The following is a 12878-nucleotide window of genomic DNA, read 5'->3' on the forward strand; positions in this document are numbered from 1 at the left end:
TTCTTTTTAAAGTTCCTCCTTGTCATTATACTTAATATTCTATGGTAAAGATGTGCAAATAATATATGATCCAAGTATATAACTTCAAAGGAGACTAGACATATTCATTAAATGACTATTCCCGTATGGCTATATACTTCCTTTTATACGTTTTAGCAAAAAGTACTCCACAAAGCAAATATGTCATTATGCTCTTAATAATTTAGGGCAACAATTAAACGTGTTAAACTTACAATGTTTCACTGTTTAAAAGTAGTTGTCCAGTAATGACGGAATGAGTCCTAAACATGGACAAAATCTAAATTGTGTGGAAACATAGTTTTTAAATGTGCAAATAAAATGTGTTTATTATTATAAATCAAATATCTGAATAGATAGCCAAATACAATGAATATTAGAGATTATGTTTTCATAAATCAACTAGTTCTTAAATTTGTTGGACTTTATCCAATAAGTATTGTGAGATATGTTATATGTATTAGTTGTATTATGCTTATTATTATACCACAAATAACAATGATTTATACAAATTGGAATGATTTAAACATTGTTATGGAAATAGGGTTTGCATATTTCTAAAAATGAAGTAATCAACATTTCTTGTAAATAAAATATTTATTAGATCCTTCTTTTTATTGTTCGTAGCTCAACTTTACTAACAATTTCGCTTGCTATGTTAAAATCAGCAATTTGGATGTTCAATAGAAAGAATTTAGAGCTTTTTATTGAATTCATGTTAACAGATTACTGGAAAATAATTGAAGCTAATGTTTTTGAATACTTAAAAAAATATGCATTGTATATAATTATTAATATTTAAAACTAAATTATTTGTTTTATAAATGTATTTTCCATATAAATAATATATATCCTTTCAGATATGCTAAAACCATTACCAAAGGATATCTCATTTCTATGTGTAACGCCTTATTATTTTTCTTTAGTTTACCTATTATCGAAATATTAATTACAAAGCATGAAGATTCAGATAATTTTACTATGAACTTTCCATTTGCTGCATCATATCCTGTGGCTTTTTATAAATTTCCCTTGTATGAGGTACCATTACATTTCACTTGCATTACAAACACGATTTAATTGTAGTTACTAGTTTATAAATATAATTACATATATAGATTGCATATGCATCTCAAATATTGGCAACAAGTATTTGTTGTTTGGTCATGCTTGCAACTGATGGTCTAATTGCAACTGCTCTACTTCATACATGCGGACATTTTGCGGTACTTAGAAAAAATGTGAAACAACTCGATTCATACATCTATCGTGTATGTATTGTATTCTACTATATATATGTATATAATTGTAATGTTATTTATTTTAAAATAATCCAATTATTGCAGATAACTCGTTTAAAGACTAATTCAAAACACATAAATGCAAATTTATACGAAATCAAAATTCAAATAATACATGTAATCAAACATCATCAAGTAGTGCTTTGGTAAATAGATTTCATGTGCTTCCAAAAATTTTATTATTTCTTATTCACTTTAATATAATTCAGGTTTTGCGACAATATGGAAAAAAATTTCCATCTAATACTCTTTTTACAAGCAATGATCAGTAGTCTCCTAATTTGTTTCGTCGGATTTCAGGTTTCTGCAGTACGCATATTTACAGATTTAAAAATTGTAATAAATCATAAGCAACTTATTATATGTTATTTAATACATATTTTTGCATTACAGACGTTAATGGAACAGTCTAAAATGATTAAGTTTGCTTCTCATTTAATCGTGGCATTTTTTCAATTATTACTTTTCTGTTTTCCTGGAGACATGTTAATACAAGAGGTGGATGATATTATATAATTACATATGTATAAGAATAGATGTACTTAATTTTAAGTGTAAAAGAGTTTCAGTATAAGCACAGCTGTATATTCCATACAATGGTCTCAATTAGCAACTTTTATTAAAGATGAAATGTGTATGATCATTGTGCGTTCTCAAAGACCTAGTTATATTACAGCAGGAAAATTATACATAATGCATTTGGAAAATTTTACAGCGGTAAAAGTTTCATCACATATTTATCTAAAAAAATATGTAAAATTTTCGTTAGCATAATATTACCGAGATAATAACAATTATTTGACCATTTACATATATTTACAGATACTCAGTACTGCATTTTCATATTTTATGATGCTTCAGAGCTTTAATTCAGAATCTTAGTCTAGGAACTGGTTTGTATAGTTTCAATTTACTAATAATCAGTTGATGTATAAACATTAAATTATTAAATACTTAATAAATCGTAATATTCTTTACATGTATGCGCCCCATCCAAAGTACATTTGACAAAGATTATCTACATTAGTCGCTTCTAAAATCAACTGATTAGTTTGTCCCTCAACACTAAGATTTAAAGCAATATTCTCTAATTTTTTTCCATGATATCGAATTAAACCTTTGAGTCGTTGTTCTATATTTTTTATATGTTCCACAGCCTAAAATTTCAATTATGTATTTTATGTTCCATTTATATTAACAATTTATTGCATTATAATATATTATATTATGGCTTACTTTTTCATTTGTTTTCTCACCACCTTCACTAATATGATTCTTATTCCAGCTTACAAGTGGGTCATATACAAATGGTGTTAATACACTTAATAATGTGCTACTTTGTTGTCGGAGAACCCTCATAGTTATTTCACAAGCGCGCCTAAACGGTCCCTCAATTTTTAATGGTCCCATAGCATCTACCATATTATGCGTTAAACGAAATGGTACACGTTCTGGCCACTCAAACAATTCTCCCTGATAATTGAAATATTTTTGAATTATTACAATAATTATTGTATATAAACTACTTAGTCATGTTTTGCCTTACTAGATATTAAAACAAAGAATAAATGTGAAGCATTTAAATTGTATTGAGGTTTTAATTTATGAATAAATCTCTTACATACCCTATTAAACAAACAATTAAAATCTACGTGTACACAATCTCCACATTTAGAATCAAATAATATATTTTCTCCATGACGATCTCCAAGGCCAAGAATATATCCCACCATAGACATTACTGCTGTAGTTCTAATATAGGCAGTACGTGCTTCATACCTATTATACATATATGTTTATTATTTTTTTACGTTTAAATAATATATGTTTGCTTTATCTACAGAAATAATTGTGAAACGCACCACCCATATGGATCAGGGAATGTAAGACGAAACCAATCTCCGAGTACTGATGGATGACGCGGAAGAAGTTGTTGTAGAAACACCTTCTTTTTCTTCTCCAATGGATCTTTTAACGCTACAATGCAATATTCAAGTAAGAATTTTCGTACTTATCAACAATGTTTTTTTACAATATAGTATTTCTACTTACAGCATAATATGCTTCTAAGTTCTCTATTCGAAATTGCAATACCTCTTTCTTTATACAAACTTATAATAATGGGTCTAAACCCAACTAAATTCGGTACCCATTCTACTAAACCGCATTCTTCATTCAGAGGTACAACGCTCTGTAATTTAAACTTACACTTAATTTAAACTCTGTAATTAAAATTTAAGCTCCTAACAGTACATTTAAAGTTATTATGTATTTACATATGTCCGTATATACAATCTTCTTTGTCGAGATTCTGGATCATTTTGAAGATATTTATTTACAATATCATTGAATTCCATTAATCTGAAGTCTCTTCGTAAATCATCTTTTGGCTTACACATAAATAGATAATCTTTACCATCCGACCCTTTTAATGTAATACGCCGCGGTCTTTGAAGAGATGGCATAACAGCTACATTATCTTCTATTCCGGATATATGAATCCAATTTCTAAAATTTACAAAAGATTATAAACTTTTTATGATATACAGTGATATAAAAAAGATGTCATACATACGAAGAAAATGCATTATAATTTTCTAACGACATGCCCTTAGACGGCAGATGCAGTTGTCTAAATTTGGTCGTTGGTATCATTATTGGACTAAATTCCTTGCTTGAAAGTAAACGGGGAAGATTCCGTGACAAGAGATTTACTGTCGTATTCATAACACCCTGTTAAAGAATCATAAATATATAAAAGTTTATATAAATTAGTATTTTAACTTACTTCTGGTATTGCTTTATTTGATAATTCAATTAATCGCTCCCATAATTTATGAAAATCTGTAATAAGTTTAGTCATTTCTGGCGTTTTAAGTTTAGGATGACTAAGAATTTCTTGGCAACGTCTTTGTCGTGCAGGATATGAAGACTGTAAAGAATATTCTATTAAAATTTTCTTTAATTATTAATAGATAAAAAACTTACATTAATAACTGATGCCATCATCCATAAACTATGTTGGGGATAAGCATGAATTAGTTTTACTAATATGGTACAGATAGTCTTTTGCACCTCAAGAGAAGGATGACATATTCGTGATACAAGTTGGCTAAATGCAGTTAGCCACATGAATATTGGTAGTCTTTCATGATACACTTCTATACCATAGGAAAGAAATCATCATTTAGTTTTATTTTAATTCAATAGTTGGAATTATTATACTCACCCATGATTTTTGACATTTTTAATAATGCGTCTCGTCGAAATTTTTCTTGTTCCCCATCATTAAGACTGTCAGATCGTGATGTTGCACGCGAAGCGAAATCTAACCATATAGTCAACATTCTCGGCATAGATTGATGAATGTACTTACAACCATATTGAAGTGACTTCCCATAGTAATTCATGGTATGCACTTGTAAATCTCTAAACATATTGTTAATTATCTTACCCATTAGAAATAATGTATTGTTTTGTACTTACCGTCCCATTGAATCTTTCTCTTCATCAGACATTCTATCTATAACAGACTCATAGTACTGTGCACAAAACAGTAAACTTTTTTCCCATTCTCTCCAAACTTCAATAGCTTCTTTGTAATTTATAATATTAGCATCGGTATCTACATTAACTGTTTCATCATTATATTTCGCATATAAAAGTTTTGCCTATACAATAAATGAATATTGGTATTATTGGCTAAAGGTGGGATTTCCTATGTGCGTACAACGCGCGCGGTTGCATCAGACATAATCCTAAACGCGAATCACACGATATCGCTACAAACACAAAAGCATGCTTCTTTATTGAGAGTTTAAGATTATATCTTAAGATACAGATGAGTGCGTTGATTGGACGCACGTAGGAAATCCCACCCTAATATTACACTATACCAATATTATACTTCTTTTGTATAAACAAACCTTTGCACATTGTTTCCTTTCTTCTAAAGATTCGCCTGTTGGCAAATTTTTGTAGTGCATAGCTGGACGAAAACAACTGGAGAAACAACGCTTTAGGGTTATAAAAGCATCTTCTTGACAGCCCTTTTGCCAATATAATTGTGCTTGTTCTATATAAAGTTGTTGTGGAGGACAAGAATCACTGGCAGACAAAATATACATATATGCTTGTTGATGTAATCCACTCCTGAAAGAAATGAGTAACAAAGCAAGATGATAAATATTATATATGTAGTTATAAATAATGGCACTTACTTTCTCGCAATCTTCGCACTCTTAAGCCAAATCTTGCCAATTTCTTGTTTTAATACAGAATTTTCTTTGTTTTCAATTTCTCTCTGTAATTGAAGTGCCAAATCTAGTGTAGCTCTACGCATACTTAACACAAATTCTACTCCTCGTGAAGCGCGGACAAGTTGACCACGTTTCTCCCATTCTTCGAATATCATTGGTAATTTTCCCATATCAGTCAGCATAGTAGCAACTGCTTTATCAAATTCATTTAATATATGTAACCTATCCATCATAATAAGTACAGTAAAAAATAATTAGTTCAGTAAGACAGTAATTAAGATACAATAAACCGTTTTTTAGCATGAGATATAGTTTTAAATATTAATCTTACTTCATAATGTAAGAATAGCTTTGTTGATAAGCTCCTGGCCGTGATGCATCTTCTAACAATGATACCAGATTCTTTTTTAAGGATGATAAATCTGGTTTAATACCTTTCTTAAGATCTTCAAGTAGTATATGTTTTATATTTTTTTGGGAAGTGTCATCAAATCTTATGAAATGAGCTAATCTCCAAAACGGCTCGTGTTCAATCATTAATGGCTCTAACTCTGATCTGTTACTTAAGACTCCTTCAGTGATATGTTTTGCTGTAAAAGGTTGATCGAGACCAAGATAACACTGGATCATTCCTTGTAAATATGTATGCTTCAAAGTCTTTTTCTGTGCCAATCTTTCATAACAGGTAGCAGCATCCTATATATTTCATGAACATTTCGAATATATGAATATATATTGATATTTAAATAAATAAATTTTATTATACCTGAAGTTGCCCATTGACTTCATGAGCTAAAACTAGTTGTTGAACTGTAGGAGTATGATCCTGTGTAGCTAATATGCCAGATATGCCATCTGGTTCATCCAGTTGTGCATATATTTTCTACATATACACAAAAAAGAAGATATAGTTAATAAACGGACTATTTTTAACCTTATATTGATACTTACAGCAAGTAATCCACCCTCCAATGCTTCTGATAATCCCTTATTAGAAGAAGCCATGTGTTGTTCTAAATACATTAGTGCTCTATGATATTCTTGAAATTGATAACATCCTTCCGCCACTACTAATGCATTTAATGTTTCACAAAAGTCTAGATTCAACAATAAAATATATATTCATTAATAATTATTATATTTTATTGTTAACAATTTAAATATAAAGGACTCACTCTTTAAAGCTTCATACTTGTGATTTCGAACCAATCGTTGTTCCCAAAGCCATCTTTGCAAATGATCTAATACTGAAAATATGATCTATTCGAAAATTATAAAAAAGATTATTAATTGAGCAGTAAAAATATCATTTTTTATATACATACCTGTGCACAACGTGTACGCCTAGTTTCTTCGGAAATTCTGGCATCATCTGCTTTTATTCTATGTCCATGTCTAAGAGGTCTATGACGTGATAGTTCAGGATCAAGTGTAGGTTTTTTTCTAACATCGATAATTGTTAATATTTCTTCTCGTATTTTTGCGTGCTCTTGTGTAGTACTATTTGTTATTATATACGCTGATGAGAAAAATATAATGTATGTTTAGATTATAGTTAATGACTCATACTGCGAAAATAATATTAATAAAAATGCTTACCAACAACATGGGGTAAACAAAATGTTAATATTTTTATATCACGCTTGAGTGCTAATTTACATGCTCGTAATACATTATTAAGAGATTCATCGTGGATATTACTAAACATATTACAAAACCAATTATATGCCCAGTTTTCTACAGAGGAACCAGCTTCAGAACTGTTTGAAAAATAAGTTAATTGAATATAATGAATAATAATTCAATATTATAGCCCTTTTTTTTATTAAATATTTACCCATAAATAGGATGAGGAAACGTTTTGTCATCACTGATAGTTGCAATCTTGTAATGTGAAGTTAAAAATGGGGTAATGATCTGTTTCATAGTCACTGGTAAACTATTCCATAGTTCACTGTTTTTCCCTTGGGGCGAAATATCATATGTTCTTAAAATTTCCTAAAATTATTTACATTTGTAAAATACAAATGTATCTGTCATAGAGAAGGCCATAAGATAATGTATTACTTACTTGAATAGCAAGTGAGAAACAATCCATACTCTGACTACTTTTCTGCATTTGAAACGCCCGAACATGCTCAAAAAGTATAGCACAAGCAAATTCTTCATTCATATCAGAAATAAATTTACTGTCAACTAAAATGTAAAAGAAATTAATATAAAAACTAAATAAATAACAAATTAATGTACAGTATACCTCTAGAAATAATTCTACGAGGGAGAAGACTTGGTTCAATAGCTCCTAATTCTCCCAAACATTCGCCATATAATAGACGGATAGATTCATCTTTATGTTGACATCCGATTAATAATGTGTATAATAACTAAAAAGTTATTTATATCATAATAGTTACTATATATCATTAACATATTTTTTATTTTAAGTAACAAACCCACATCAACAATCAATGGATGGATATTTGTTTCACTCAAAATCATTTCATTCAGTTGACTACGATTTTCAGCTAAAAATTTTTGTAAATACATCAAAGCTCTGATTATTACTTCGTCCGTTTCATGCGTAATTCGTTTAAGCCATAATTTTAAATTCTCTTCAAATCCTTTAGGCCTAAAATTTATACAAACGTTAATACAGTAAACTATTTAAGTATTTAATATTTGGGAAAAAATATATTTTATATACCTAGTTTGTAAAATTCGTGCTTTAATTATGCTTGACATTTCAACAGGTACTTCAATATCATCTATAAAAAACAATTCTGCAATATGTTCTGGACATTCTTCATTACATTTAATAAGTAGGAACATTAGCATTGTAATTATTTTTTCTCGATACATATTTAATAACGATATTAATGAAACATATATCGTTGGTAACAATGGACCAAGTTCTTTAATAGCTATACTGAAAAATTAATAGACAATTCATTATTCGTTATTTGCGAACATAATGATTTTTATTACATACTTATGAATAAATGCATTCCATGCATCACAAACAAGAGGTCTAAATCCTGGTCTTTTAAATCCTAGCGAAGTTCGTAGTGTCGCCAAAATCTTATACCTCAGCGGTGTCAAATATTGTGCACCCATATACTCCATTAGTGCAGCTAATGAAGCAAGTGCTGACTGCTGTGTATGTTCGTCCGATTTTAATCCAAGCTTTATATCAAAATTAACTAATATGCCGTGTAAACGTAAATTCAAATAAGATTCCTGTAAATATTGCACATGTATATTTGACTTTTTCTTGTAAAAAGATACAATTAAAGATATCAACTTACAATTCCTTTATGTGTAACGTAATTTTTATCTGCATTACTATCATAATCAGATATAATTTTTAATAATCCAACTATTTTCTTAGGAGACTCATGAAAGTTTAATATTAGTTCTTCAAATATGCCCTATTAATCACATTTATTGAAATTATTAAAATTGAGTGTTGATAATGTAGTCCAGTTTGTGTATTATTTACATTACCATAAATGATTGTCTTGTTAAAAGTGATAAATTCGTCTGCGTAATTTTCGAAACTAATCTTAAACATTCCGTAGCAGTAGCAAGAGGCATATTCAGAAATGCATAACTGCAAATGTACTAAACAAATATTTAAATTAAAGTAATAATTAACAACAGCAAAATAAATACATTTCCTTATTAATATACATACAGGAAAATATTCTTTTAACATTTGTTTCTCATCCATACTGGTTAATTCAGCTATGTCATGCAAAAGAGTTCTTGCATTCGGCACATCAATAATAAAAGGAAGTAAAAAACAAACTGCGTAATGTCCATCTTTGCATAGTAACTGGCGTGATCCTTCGTAACCAATACATTTTGCAACACGGTGTATAGATGTAGCCATATTGTAAGAATAATGTATAAAGTTATGAACTGCACATTGTATTATGAGCTAAAATGGAAAAATATACTATTGCCTGATAAAATATAGTTTTATACCTCTAATTTTAATAAAATTTATATACCTTGAGAAAATCTTTTTTATATCTAATGTATAAAACTTTTGGAGAAACGTTTAAGAATTTAGCAATATCATGATATGCGGTAGTTGCAAAAGCTACTGCTGCTGAAGATGATGTTGAGTGCAATATAGTAATTAAAAATATATTCAAAATTTGCCTTTCAATTATAAACAATGGAACACTAAAATTGAAAATGGTTAGGAAATTATATATATTAAACAATATAAATATTTTTAAATATTTACTATACCATCCACAATTTCTTGCAGTAATAAGTAAAGTATCATGCAACTCATGGTTTGCATCTGTTAAAGCTTTCATAAGTGCTCGTACTATGGTATTTATAAGTGATCCAACAAATTCGTCTAAACAAACAGGTACATCATCTTCAATAGTCATAGTAAATTTTGACACGATGCCTATTTTATTCAATAATAGTCTTTTTATTGCTGTAGCAATATTGAAACGGATAGCAGGATTTTCATCTTCTATATATAAAAACCACATTTTTGCTACTTTGTTATTGTTAAAGGACATAATGTGATTTGAAAAAGAAAGAATATTTTCAGAGATTTTCAAACGTACTGAAACAAAATTTGAAGATAATAAACTAAAATATGGACGAAGAAGATGATCGTATTCTTCCAAGATATAAGCATTAGAATTTATATTGTTTTCAGATATATCATTACAATATTTGCACTTTAATGTCCATGTTGTATTATCAGATCCTCTGTGAACAAAAATATTTTATCAAACATTTCATTGATTAATGAATAAATTATATAACAAATTACCTTTTGAAACTTCCACATTTTGACAAATAACAGCATATTTTACTCAATGCAATTACAAGCATTTCATGAACTTTCTGTTCTTTTGAATGTAATGCAGGTTGAAGAACATATCTTGAAATACTTCCCAATTGTACTCCTTCACTCTTTAAAAGTAGTACACTATTCCTATCAATATTTACATGGTTTAACATATCTATTTCATTACTTTTATGATTTCAGACATGAATTACTTACAATACTGCTCCTGCTGCTATCTCAGTTTGGTAACCTACTATACATGTATTTAATAGCTTTAATCGTTCCATTCCAGTACCATGTTCACATAAAGCTTCGAGACATTTTAACATTGTATCAGTATTAAGAGATTTAGCAATTTCTTTTGCATGATTATTGAGTATATCCACAGGAATTTCAATATTTTGTATAAATGGTAATGTTAATATTTTCTGAATTAAATCTTTATCTGATTCATTATGTGCTATCATATATATTAGACATTCGAAAATAATATCTTTTTGCTGATGTAGCCCAGAATTTAGATTTTTTAATAATACCTTCAAAACATAATCTAACTCATGTGTATACAAATTTGTTGTTAACTGTAGTTCTTTCAACCATGATTGTAAAATATGTGAGGCTTTTAAGATATACATGGATGTTTTAAACCTTTCCTTTTGTGTTGCAGTTATTAACTCTTTTTTTAATAAATTCCATGAATTACATATATTATTCACTGAAGCATTTGCACTAACTGTGTGTTTGATATCAATAAGTACACAATGAATAAAAATTATAATAAAATCCTGAAATGATTTTTTTGCATTAAAATACTATAGTAGTTTATGCATTGAATATACCATCACATAATTTTAATTGTTACAAACCGGACAATATTCAAAATATGAAATAAATTTTTCTGTTTCAGAAAGACTACAAATCCTTGGTCTCATGATAAAATATTGCTGAATCTTGCTACACGCTACTTTTTGTATTTCTTCTACAGCATTAAGATTAGTATCTCGACCTAAACATGAATCTTTAATTTATAACATATTACAAAGAGAGGGCCAAAAATATTTATACATAATTAACTCACATTTCATTTCATTAACTGTAAAATCAATGATTTGAAAGCAGAGTTCAATGCTGTTTGAAGATACTGATAAAGACCGAATAAGTTCAATAGATGCCCATAAAAATTTATTCAATTGATTCTCTGATACTTCATATAAGTTTAACCACGTAGGAAGTAACTTAATAATCTCAATAACATAGAGTATCAAATTTTCATGTTCCTTAAAATGTTTAACTCCAAATTATTGATATATATATATCTTAACTTACTACACAATATACTTGCCTTTTTACTAAGTAATGAAAATTTCATTAATTTTATACAAAGATTTAATGCTATAAATTTTACATTTGGAACAGATATCATGATTACATTTAATACTTTTTCAGAGAGTATTTTATGATTCCAAACAGAAACTCCTGTCCTTTCTATAATCTGAAAAAATATAACAATCTTTATAACAATATAAAATACATTAATGAAAATTAAATAAAAATTTGTTACTTTAATTATAGATGTTTGCACTTGTGGTATATCACAGTATTTTATTGTAATAGGAAATGCTTGTAAATCCAAATTTTTTATAATATCTTTTTCTGTATGAAATTTGTTCAATACAATTGTATCTTCTTCTCCACTGATTTTGTAAAATTCTGATATTTCTGAAATTAATGATATTATTAGGTGTTGCATATATGATACCATTTTTAATACATACCTTGAAGAATGTTTATATATTCATTACTAATCGTTTCAAACATTGTAATATGATGTCTAGATAATATTCTAAGCATACAAGCTTGTATCTCTATGCTGTTGCTAAGAACTTCATTACTTAAAGGATTTCCAACTAGGTGAAACATAACACCAAACAACCAGGTGGTAAATGCTATAATTAAAGGTATGTTACTTCACTGTGTTTTGTCAATGTATCCTTATTATTATTTATTAGTCATAATTGTTATACCAGTATATTGACATTTTAGCGTTTCATTTTGCATTCCATTGCTGAAAGGTGGGATTAAAACTGTTGTCAGAGTAGCTGAACTTTTAATTATTGACTCCAATAAAGAACAAAGCATTTGTTTGGCAGTTGCATTTTTTAAATCAGAAAATATTGCAATTATAGGACTATTAATGAATTTCCATACCGAATCTGCCACTGTCACATTACTAGAAAAATCATTTTCTCATTATTATCTAAAATAAAAAATTTTATATACTTTAAAAATTAACACAATACTTTACCTGGTACTAGTTTGAAGAATAATTGAGTTATCATGTACTTCCATATTATTAATCCACGTTATTAATTTTCTTAGATCGTACGCAATGTATAAAAGTAAATATTACATTATAACAAAATCAAATAATTATCAAACATTGCGCTAACCGGTAGACATTGCTTAAAAATATTA

The 12878-nt window shown here is 28.4% G+C and overlaps 2 protein-coding genes across 4 annotated transcripts; one reads left to right on the plus strand and one right to left on the minus strand.

Moving 5' to 3' along the window:
• The first annotated feature begins 10 nt into the window (after window positions 1–10).
• Window positions 11–11489, plus strand: LOC117155485 (odorant receptor 13a-like). 3 transcript variants are annotated; one of them, XM_076623156.1, is made up of 9 exons: window positions 11–563; window positions 646–798; window positions 879–1059; window positions 1137–1289; window positions 1365–1465; window positions 1529–1628; window positions 1713–1817; window positions 1881–2036; window positions 2142–2278. In XM_076623156.1, the coding sequence occupies exons 1-9, from the start codon at window positions 388–390 to the stop codon at window positions 2199–2201; spliced, it is 1185 nt and encodes a 394-aa protein (XP_076479271.1). In that variant the 5' UTR covers window positions 11–387; the 3' UTR covers window positions 2202–2278. The 3 variants fall into 3 exon arrangements, 1 of the variants encoding a protein (XP_076479271.1); XR_013059672.1 differs by lacking the exons at window positions 11–563; window positions 646–798; window positions 879–1059; ... (3 more) ...; window positions 1881–2036; window positions 2142–2278 and adding exons at window positions 3163–3314; window positions 10605–10648; window positions 11311–11489 and having other exon boundaries at window positions 1181–1289; XR_013059671.1 differs by lacking the exons at window positions 11–563; window positions 646–798; window positions 879–1059; ... (3 more) ...; window positions 1881–2036; window positions 2142–2278 and adding exons at window positions 3163–3314; window positions 11311–11489 and having other exon boundaries at window positions 1181–1289.
• Window positions 1482–12868, minus strand: LOC117155472 (serine/threonine-protein kinase atr). The gene is made up of 39 exons (XM_033331466.2): window positions 12709–12868; window positions 12428–12633; window positions 12179–12349; window positions 11965–12122; window positions 11746–11895; window positions 11482–11680; window positions 11270–11409; window positions 10620–11188; window positions 10386–10550; window positions 9839–10321; window positions 9592–9769; window positions 9273–9518; window positions 9083–9199; window positions 8884–9006; window positions 8568–8815; window positions 8283–8504; window positions 8036–8207; window positions 7836–7962; window positions 7650–7774; window positions 7416–7576; window positions 7178–7338; window positions 6904–7097; window positions 6754–6838; window positions 6530–6675; window positions 6345–6461; window positions 5910–6274; window positions 5540–5800; window positions 5246–5471; window positions 4806–4990; window positions 4549–4748; window positions 4308–4480; window positions 4108–4251; window positions 3895–4052; window positions 3596–3827; window positions 3372–3510; window positions 3182–3296; window positions 2945–3098; window positions 2556–2792; window positions 1482–2476 (listed from the first exon to the last, which is right to left on the minus strand). The coding sequence occupies exons 1-39, from the start codon at window positions 12750–12752 to the stop codon at window positions 2294–2296; spliced, it is 7479 nt and encodes a 2492-aa protein (XP_033187357.1). The 5' UTR covers window positions 12753–12868; the 3' UTR covers window positions 1482–2293.
• Between the last annotated feature and the right edge of the window lie 10 nt (window positions 12869–12878).

The sequence above is a fragment of the Bombus vancouverensis genome, chromosome 12 (assembly GCF_051014615.1).
Source record: "Bombus vancouverensis nearcticus chromosome 12, iyBomVanc1_principal, whole genome shotgun sequence".
Taxonomy (NCBI): Eukaryota; Metazoa; Arthropoda; class Insecta; order Hymenoptera; family Apidae; genus Bombus; species Bombus vancouverensis.